A 10,693-nucleotide genomic window follows, 5' to 3' on the forward strand; every position below is an offset into this window, starting at 1 on the left:
GTGGGGCTGGGACCGGTTGTCGGTGGCTCGCACGGTCCGAGAGCGAGCGTTTTGCCGCAGGAGCGGTTGAATGGTGCGCCGCCAGGCACTGCTGAGCCTCTCCCCGCGCCGGGCATGGCGCTGTTCGCCGTGCGGGCTGCCGGCGCCCTGCCCGGGACAGGCCACGGCACGGGAGCAGCCGGGGCCAGCTCTATCCCGGAGCGCGCTGGTGGTGCGGGAGTTGTTCGCTACCTGGTAACGTTCGGTTGGTGTGCGCCCCCCAACGCCGTGCAATGACACTGGATGAGTGGTGGTGTAATACTGGCAATGGAGTAGTCAGCTGAACAATGGCGTCCCAGCAAAACTGCTTCCTTGGAATGTTAGGGGCTAGGGTGTCAGAGATGGGTAAGGTATTTGTTAGAGCTAAGCATGTGCAGAATAAGGAAGAGATGTTTGTCCTCTGGATCTTAACAGAAAATTATACTTTTAAGTCCTGCAGCAAAGAGGAAACATGGATTTTATTTCTCTTACAACTCCAAGGGATTAAGGTGGCTTGGGATAGCCAGGAGATCTTGTGTGCCATGGTCATGAAGAGAAAACTCTGAAGGACTTCACACTGGTGAGACCCCACCTGGAGTACTGCATCTGTGGACTCCACTGTTCAGGAAAGACATGGACCTGTTGGAGCGGGTCCAGAGGAGGACCATGAAAACGAGAGGGATGAAACATCCTTCCTATGAGGATGGGCTGAGAGAGTTGGGGCTGTTCAGCCTAGAGAAGGCTCTGGGGAGACCTTATTGCAGCCTGTACTTAAAGGAGGCCTACAGGAAAGATGGGGATGGACTCTCTCAGGGGTGTAGTGATAGGACAAGAGGCTTTAAACTAAAACAGGGTACATTTATATGAGATATAAGGAAGAAGTTTTTTATAATGCAGGTGGTGAAGCACTGGAGCAGGTTGTCCAGTGAGGCTGTAGATGCCTCATCCCTGTAAACATTCAAGGTCAGATTGGACAGGCAACCTGATCTACTTGAAGATGTCACTGTTCATTGCAGGGGGGGTAGACTAGATGACCTTTAAAGGTCCCTTCCAACCCAAATTATTCTCGGATTCAATTTGCACCCGGGTGCAAAGCCATTCTCTTGGCCGTTGAGGAGTCTGTGTAAATGGTGCCCTGCACAGAACTGTTTGAATCCCATCTGTGTAGCTAATCCTGGCTATTCTGGTCCCAGTGTCTAATATTAGGAGTGGCTGTAGGAGATGTCAGGGAGCAGCAAGCTGCAGAGGGAGCACGTTAAGTCTATAGTCTGCCTGTAGTTTTCAGGGTAGACAGATAGTGCTACTGTGTAGTAACACTAGCTGCACAGGGAAAACACAAGTGAAGTTCACATCACTTGCAAGCTTGTTTTTGTTCAGTTTCTCAGGGTCAGGTGCTAGTAGAAGTTTGTGCCTGTGTCATGTCCTTGTGTGAAACTCATGCGAATGAACCCTGAGTGCTTGGTGACCCTAGGATTTGCACTTTGAATGAGAAGTGGAAATAAAATTTTACGGAAATGCTTCCAGCCTTAAGAGTGTCAGACAAAGCTCTGGAGAGACAGGAGTGTGCTATTTTCAGCCATACTTCAGTGAGAGATCCATGGTGCATATGGGGGGGGCACAGAGGGTGAGATTGACATGACACGTGTGTACAACTCTGGCCCCTTACCAAGAGCAGAATCAAATGTCTAATCATAGGCAGAGCAGCAGCTGAGAGTCCAGAAGAGTAGGGAAGACCAGGCTTGACAGTCTCAACTCCCCTCTTGTGTGTGTGTTAACTTGAAGGAGAAAGTGAGCAGAAGGCCTTTTGGGGAACCAGAGAGTTGTGGTGCGAACTGTGAAGATGGGAGTAGAAGATACTGCCTGTTAAGAACTGGAGTCTGTTTTGAAGTTGGGAAGACAAAATATCCAAAGCGCAGAAATCATGGGAGCTGAAGAAGAAATCCTCATCACTCTGTCTGGAGGTGCCCCTTGGGGCTTCAGGCTGCAAGGGGGCTCAGAGCAGAAAAGGCCCCTTCAAGTGTCAAAGGTAGGACCTCGAGATGTGAACTGTGAGGGCAGAGTTGTCGACTTGTTTCTTTCCCACACTGCTGAACTCAGATATCCCTACTGAGCTGAGCATCTTCCACTACTGTTAAGGAATGCAAGAACTCCTTACTGTGGCAGCAGATCTTAAAAGGAAGACTTGGGTGGAATAGTCAAGCAGTGTGTGGGATGGGATGCGGGTCCTGAAATAGATGCTGCTGAGGTAGAGACAACTGTCAGGTGAAGACCTGCTTCAGTACAGGTCTGTACAGCTCAGACACGTTATAATCTATACAACTCTCCCTAGTTGTCAGTAGAGAGATAACCACAGTGACAGGGCAGGAAAAAGGGCTCAAATGTGAAAACTTAAGTGCTTCTGTAAGACATTCAACTAAAGAAAAAAATATTTAAAGCAACAAAGCCGTATTTGTAATTCAGTTCAACTGTCCCTAACACTTCATTACGATATTCCAGCTTTCAAAATTGATGCACATTTCTTAGGATCTCTTCTATTGGTGAAACTTTCTCAATGCTGTCCAAAGTGAATATTTTTGATGATCTAAGAAGCAAATATTGATTGGTTACATTTCAAGAATTGAAGAAAAGCATTTGTTTGGATGGGAGATTAAATAAGAAATAAACCTTGAGTTGCAGTACTCTTGATAAGCAGCTGTTACTGTCTGCTTTTCATAAAGACTACTGAGTAGCTTAAAAATTAGGAAAAAAAGTCCTCTGTTTATTAAGCTCTTAACAGCTGCATTAGCCTTGACACAATGATATCTTGGGATGTCTCACTGGAAGACACCCAGCAGCAGGACTGAAAAAATGTTATGTCCAGCTCCCTCTGTTTCCTTAAGTAGACTGTGCCTCTGACAGAGAATTTTAAATGTTCTGTGTCACTTGGCTCACCCAGGTCAAGGATTGTTTTTGTGTGACTTCTGCCCAATGATTTGGAATCCCATAGTTGGCCCTAAAGTGGATGTTTCTTACATAGAGAAAGATAATTTTTCTCCAGGAAACCAACTTCTGCATGTACTTGTAGAGCTTCAGGTGCTGAAGAGGAAGAATCAATATTCTTGAAATGGGTATCTGGCATCAGTAGTTATTAGGAAAACGGGATTTTCAGTGGCCGCATAAACTCTGTAGGGTATAGGATTGTTTTGACTCTTGTTTTTCCCCCCAAGTAGACAAGAAACTAGGACTGAAGAGGGAGGAGGTACTAGATGTCTCCCAGAGATTCCTTAGAATTGAACAGCAGCGAGAACTAGCCATTACCCCGGCTAAGTTGCACCTTAAAGTGAATGGGATATTGCTCAAGGATAACACTTCCAGAAAGGTATTAAGTAGAAGGAGCTGTCACCCAGGACTGGGTGTCATACCTTAAGTCTAGCAATACAAATATATATATATAAAACAATATATGGATATTGCATAAAAATAATTATGGAAAATATAATTGATACAGATGCATTTAAGGCTCAAAGTATATGTTGTTCTTCAAGCAGGACTTTGAAATTATACTTATCATTTTGGGCTATTATTGTCCAGAATTTCATGGCATCCGGGTGACCACAGGTACGTTCTTAAATGCACAGCATTTAAATCTTACCAGGAACCCAGTAGATCATATCTGAATGTAAACTGCTCAGAAGAGAATACACCCCCAGGAGTCATGAAATAACCAAATTGTCTTCCTCTTACTATGCAGAGAGTAGAAGTTCAAATCTCAGTTTTCAGCTCTTTGAGTTGAAAGATCAACTCTTCATTCTTCTGCAGTTAGGATTCTGCTATTGACAGCAGCAGGATGAAGCCTGGACCAAAATGCTACTGGCAAGTCTTCCAAAACTCTAACATCATTGGTGCTGTCCGTTTGGATGTTATAGGAGCCAAAGATGGGAATGGTCCCATGACCAGGGATTGTAGCCATATGATATAGCATAGAGAAACGGGCAGTATTGTCTGTTTCTCTATTGGTTTGTGGAGCTGGGACTCCTGCTGGATGAGCAATTTGCTCTCTTCGGCCTCCATCCAGGCGCTTAGTGCTATTGGGCAGCACTGGGAAGTGTGGTCAGAGGGAGGTGTCACTGAGATTGAGTCTGCCCAGAAGAGGTAAGGTCAAATAACAACACAGTGTTCATTAGTACGGTGAAGGATGTGTTGTGCGTGTATGGAAAGAGATTAGATAAATGAGAGAGTCTGTTAGTAAGCTGATTGCTGTAAAAGAAAGGACTCTTGGGGAGAAAGAGAAGTGTTCATATGAGACCAGGAAAACTTTAGCTTAGCAGAACAGAAATATTAGCGCTTTGGTTCTTACGGCAAAACCTATTTGGACAGAATGAGGAATGACAGAACAGGAACATGGATGAATGTGGAGAAAATGTGATAGGAGATACAGGCGTGAATATCTGATAAGTGCCAGGAGTTAATTGAGTGGATATAGTTGGTGTCTCAGGGGATTCCAGTGCTGTCACTTTAGGCAATTTCAACTTCTAGACTGGAAAAATCACAGTCGCTAAGAAAAGATACTTAAACTTGGATGTGGAGTCAGATTGTTTCTGTGTACCTTTCTGGATGAAAGAGAGTGATAAAAAGCTAATTTGGGCCTGGTAAGTGGAAATGAATCAAGTATAACGAGTTATATATAAACAGATATAACCTTGTAGTTATGTGGAGATGCTGGAATTGCTAGACCAGACTAGTTTAATGGTCACTCTATTTCCTGCATCTCATTTCTTTTGTGTTTCCTGCAAGTGTTTCAGAGTAAGTTGTAAACTTCACCAATGCACCTGATTTTCTGGTAATGCGATATGGAGGGAAATTTTTTCACCCCAGCTGATTATCAGCAGGCCGTATAAAGTACGTAGGAATTGACAGTCCTGATGGTTTACCCTACACATAAACAGATAATTATCTGTGAACAGCTAAATTTGTGTCTAAATCTTATATGGTTACCTAATGAAGATTTGATAACATCAAGCAGGCAGGCATTCCAAAGACTAAATATTACACCAGTGGGATTTCCTGTTTGAGTTGTTCCTGTTGTATTACAAACCCTGCATAATTCATCATCTTACATGATCAATTTACACAGTCACAGGTCTTCTTGCCTTTCTTTCTAAAGATGATGATTATCATCTTTTTATTGTTTCTTTATATGGAGATTATGATAAATTCAATCATTCATTGCAGTTCTTGGTAGGTTTTTTTTTGTTTTCCTGAAAATTCTTCAGGTCTGCTGTATGGTTTGTTTGTGGTTTGTTTTTTTTTGGGGTTTTTTTATGAGATGGTATTTAATGTCATTAGAATGCTTGCAGCATTATTCTCTATCCTCTTCAGATACATTGGTGGGCCTCTGCTTGATTGTTCTTTCATAAACTGTTCACAATGATGGCTTAAATTATTGACTTTTTTCAAGTTACAGCTAACTCCAAAGGTACAGTGAGCATATGCATTTTAAACCATCCATTCTTTATACTATAAAGTATTCAACTGGACATAACTAAATAAATTAGCTTGTTGGAAGTGGGGTGTGAACCCATTTTTCTACAGACTGAAAGGGTGCATAGCTGTGGTTTAAACCATTTGACCAAGCAAGGGATCAATTCTAAACCTCAGACCGGCCAACACAAAGGGGTAGGAAAGCAGCTGTATCTTCAAATGCTAGATCCAGCTCCTGCAGAGCTTCTGTGCTGTCTGACTCGCTGTGGTTTATGTGTTCAGGGACACACCTAGAGCAAAATGCTGGAATGATATACCTTGTGGACAGCCCCTTGGGTCATGCATAACTAGCTTCATGTTCAAGTAACCTTGTGGATCCAAACCAGCTCTGTCTGCCTCAGGAGGAGGGAAACACACATTGCTTTTTCCAGCACTGCCCAGTGGATATTAAGTAAAAAACCTTCAAATTTTAATAACAAGCAAGACTGAAATGCTAGTATTAATGCCAATTGACTATATGTGTCCAGATCTGTAACTGCAAATGTCTATTCCTTTTGTCTTAAACTTGCCTACAGGAGCATATACTGATTATTTTGTCCACCTAAACAATCATTTGCTCTGTCTAGGTGCTAAAAATGTCTGATGTGTATATGAATGATAGGATACTGATGTGTACATGAAAGGGGTACCATAACAATTCAGTCTCATAAAAACTGTGGTATCTCATAGATACTGCAAGAGTGGAGGGTGAGACAAAAGAAGAAGCAAAATAAAATTTATTAGTGTCTGGGGAGCTCTCAGTGAGAAAGAATAGATGATTTTTAAATTAGGTTTGTATTAAAATACCAACTCAAAGGTGAAAGAACAGCAGATGTTGATACGCTCAACAGGCAGATACACAGCAGGACCAAATATCAACAGAGGACATGAATAATTTTGCAGAAATTAGGACAAATTGGAATGTGGAGAATTAGAGAAACAAATAAAGGGGAAAATAAAGTGTAAAGAACCCCAAAAGGAAAGGAAAATGTCTTATTTTGTTCTTAGTGATGGCAATGTCCTTTTAAGTAGAATCAGTTGAACTACTGTGCATTCGTATTTGGCTTACTGTGATTCGCAATCAATCTTTTCACTCTTACCTACTGAAGCAGATAAAGTATAGTGGGATTTTACACCACCCCTTACCAAAATAAAGTTGATTTGGTACAGCTCAATAGCTGTGGTGCGCATGGCAACACAACAAATCTTTGGCCAGAAACAGTCATCAGAAAAGGAACAAAACAAGCATAAAGGCAAGGGAAAAAAAATTAAAAATGGATCCATATATGGCAAGATTTTTATTTTAGAAAGGCAGAGGGAAAAGTACATGGTCCTGACGTACAGCATTCCTTGCAAGGAGAAGCTATAGATGAAGCTTCACCCATTCTGAAAAGAGAACAAGGGAAAACAATACCATCAGGTTCCTGGAAGATTTCTTTGCAATAAGGATACATGTATCAAATGAACTTGAAACTAAACAAAATGTAAAATAGCTAGTCTGAGAAAAGTCATAAGATAGGACATAAGCATAATGATACTTAAGCTTATTATGATACATAAGCTTATAATAAAACAAAGTAGAAACATAACATAGAACTATATTAGGAAAAGAATTTTTATGATGATGAACAGGGCAGCTTTAAGATAGTGCAAGTGCATGCAAACCTTCCTTTAGGGAACCTGCTGCAAAATAAGGTTTATTCCATGAGAAGGAAACCCAGTTACTTACTGTACAAAGCAAGGAAGGCACTTTTGCCTCCAGAATAGTCTGATGCACAAGTAATACTAAAGAAATAAGTGGAAACTGGAAGCTTTCCATCTGGTACTCATAGTAGAAGAGAAAAACCTGGGCATATTAGTGGACCACAAGAGGATAACGAGACAGCAAAAGGTGCATATCTGAATTTAAAAAGGCTAACAAACAAATGAGCTTCAGGTAGCTGTATCTAAGTGAGATGGGAAGGCATTGATGTTACTGTCTAATGCACAAGTGGGAATTCATTGGAAATATCACACCTATGGAGCCAGTCACTTTCAAGAAAAATGAATATAAGGTAGAACAGCTATAGAAAAGGAGGGGAGGAGAGAAGGCTTCTTTCACATAGCAAAAGGTTGAAAGATATTATTGCTGTCTACAAATAGATGTTGGGCAAATACCAGCAGTACTGTTCAAATACAGGACAGTATGTCACTGATCAAATGTGCACAAAACGACTAACCAGGGAGGTTCAGCAACAACTTTCCAATCTAGAAAAAGAGCTCAAAACCTTTTGCCATCAGTTTATGAACTGGAGTAAATAATTTGGCATATCTGAAATAATGAGGAATTGGCTGTCATAACTCAGAATGCTCCTTTCTGTAGAGCTACTCTGCAGCAATGGAGTGAATTGTTAGGGGAAGCTTCTAAAACCAAGAATTGTTTTGTCATTTAGGAGTGATTCATCACAACGTCCTTTCTACCTCTTTCTCACATATCCCTACTTTCTTCTCTGTGTTTCCCTGCTGACAATTCACTGTTTCTACTGTCTCCTTTGGCAGATATCCTTGCTGCCTGTATATTGTGGCACCAGTCCCTGTGACCCACGGCCTGGCTGCTCTGTCCTGTTCACTTTTGCTCATGTGACATTATTCCTGATGGAGGTGCCAGCTCTAATCCAAATAGGTTTGATGGCTTCCAGATTTGCAATCACCTTCTCTTCCTCTCCCTTTTCAGTGGGCAGGCTGTTCTTTGTTTTCAGAAGTGTTTTCTGTCACACCTAAAAAAGCACTGCTGACTGCCTAGTCTATAGCAGTCACTAATGCTGGTTTTGGAGGGCCGAATATGTCTGCTAGTGCTGCAGAAGGAGTTCCTCAAGCAGCTTTGGGAGTGTTCCTGGACATGTTTTATGGCCTGTTGGGACTTAGGCAGGTGCCACCCTTGGCTGCCAGCAAGGGAACGCAAGCTGCAGTGCTGGTGGAACTTTCCAAGGAGCAGCTGGGCCCAGCAGTCACCACGTGCCCAAGAATGTGGGGGGGCTCCAGGGCTGCTGTTTGGCAGAGGAGCTGCAAGCTCTGCACGGTGCAGGGACAGCAATGAGCAAGGTGCAGAGCTTGGAAGGGGAGCTCTGCTCTCCCTTCCCAGCAGAGATGGGGGGATAAGACCTCACAGACAATGATGGTGGCCTAAACAGACAAATCACCATTGCTGATTGCATCAGCTAATGATCTGGTTCACAATTCCTTCTGCCTAACTAGGGCTTGGAGCTATCTACAAAGGAAGTAGCTTTACACGGGAACTCCCTCCCGAAACAAGTATAGAGAGCAGACTGGGTCAGTGGTCATGTCATTCCCTCTATTAGAATCTTGATTTGTACTCTATGTTTACTCTCAGATAATCTTTAACCATTTATTAAAGTATTCTTTTCTCACTGCCCAAGCCACTTTACTCTGCATTTATTCATTTTTTGCCTCCTACCTTCCCTTAAAAGGACATGGGGCAATCATGCCTATGACAAGGTGTGATGTGGGCTCCAGGTCTTTCACACATTACTGTCCTGCATGTTTTCTCCTCTGCTGTGTGACCACAAATGTGCTGCCCCATGCTCTTTGCTTCCACAAGTTGTCTAAGACTCCTGTTTGAATGGCATTGCTAGAAAAGCTTTCCCTCTCCTCATTGCAGAGGTGAAGAGTCTGGGCAGTTTTGTCTTTACGTCCTATTTGCCAATTAGCAGGCAGGATTCCTGGAAGAATCTTGTGACAGATGACTACCAGCAGTTGTGGTGAAACTATACAAGCCACATCTATACCTGGTGCATTAAATGTGCCTGAGACCACTCTCTGGCACTGATGCCAGCTGCTACAGAGTGGAACGAAGCCCAGCAATTAACATCTTCTATTCTCCCAAATAAGATGATCGCACACAAGCTGCCCACAGGCAGTGGCTCTGGAAATGTTCTGTTCTAGCTCCCAAACTGTGCCTGGAAATTGTTCTGGAGAGCATTAGCTGGCCTGAGCTAAAGATGTGCCAAGGATCATTTCAACAGTTTGATGCTACAGGCAATTGCAGTCCAGAGCCCAGGTTCATTCACTGGCATTATTCAACCTGCTACTTGTTGCTTGCAAGAACTACTGAATACATCTGTGAAGGCTGAGCCTGTTTTGTCCTGTACATTCATACCTACAAAGATGCTGCAAGGCACAGGAAGGTCTGTGTAACTGAAGTTCCTCTGGAATCCTTCAAGTGAATTGGGTGCCTGACTAATCTACCTGTGGCTGATCCTATCCTTGCTGCTACAGAACAGTGGTGCTTATCCTCCTCAGACAATTGCTGAGAGGCTCTCTTAGAGCTGGTGAGTGCTGTGTGTTGGTACAGTAACCCACACTTGTAAATAAGATGAATGTTGTGTACAATACCTTTTTGCAAATGTGTCTTTTTGTCTTGGACCGTATCCTCATTCTATCAAAATAATAGTAGGTATGTCTTCTTTGCCCTGTCTCACCATGGAGGCATGTTATACTTAGGGCTGCTGCTGTTCAACAATTGCTAGCAGCTGAAAAGAGTCCTCTGAGTAAGGGTTTTATTCAGAGCTTGCATATCCTCACTGCCCTTTAGAGCACAGTACCAACATGCAGTGCTAAGGCTGAGAACACCTTGTTCCAGAGGACTGAATGATTCTGCCCTCTGTTCAAGGCACTCTCCTTCTGACCCAGTTTGGTGCCTGTCCCTGAGAGACATTTTGGTGGGTATATTTGCTTATGAGCTATAATTTCCTTAGATGTTACTCCTAAAATCTTTTATGTCAAAAGGAACAAGGCTGAGCATCTAGAAAAGGACCTACGTGGGACGTGTATAAGCATGTTTCTTCCATGTCCCAGCAACTAGATGTGGGCACTGGGGCTCTTGCTTTCTGACAAACATTTCTGTTCCTTCTGAATCCTTGTTTCATATAGAAACCCCTTGATATCCTGCTGTTTACTCTGTTGAGGGTAAAATGCTTATCAGGTACTTTTAGTATCTATTCTAGTACGTGTGGCATAATTCCTTGTCATTGGTATTACACTTCACTCACTTTCCAGCTAATGTTCCATCAAGTAACAAAAGGCCATGGAGATAGAGCCTCTCTTTATCTACCTGCAGCCACCTCTGGCTAGCTTAGGCAAAGGTGGATTGTTTGGACTTGTTTTTCTCTTCCGCCCC

The 10,693-nt window shown here is 42.8% G+C and overlaps 1 protein-coding gene across 1 annotated transcript in view; it reads left to right on the forward strand.

Annotated features, from left to right (window-relative positions):
- The first annotated feature begins 1,633 nt into the window (after positions 1 to 1,633).
- Positions 1,634 to 10,693, forward strand: part of SYNPO2L (synaptopodin 2 like) — a 37,619-nt gene continuing 28,559 nt past the window's right edge. Inside the window, exon 1 of the mRNA XM_026851401.1 lies at positions 1,634 to 2,044. Within this exon, the coding sequence (XP_026707202.1) occupies positions 1,940 to 2,044 (105 nt within the window). The 5' untranslated portion in view covers positions 1,634 to 1,939. The remainder of the gene's footprint in view (positions 2,045 to 10,693) is intronic.

Source organism: Athene cunicularia (assembly GCF_003259725.1).
Source record: "Athene cunicularia isolate RWA chromosome 6 unlocalized genomic scaffold, athCun1 chr6_part1, whole genome shotgun sequence".
NCBI classification, from domain to species: domain Eukaryota; kingdom Metazoa; phylum Chordata; class Aves; order Strigiformes; family Strigidae; genus Athene; species Athene cunicularia.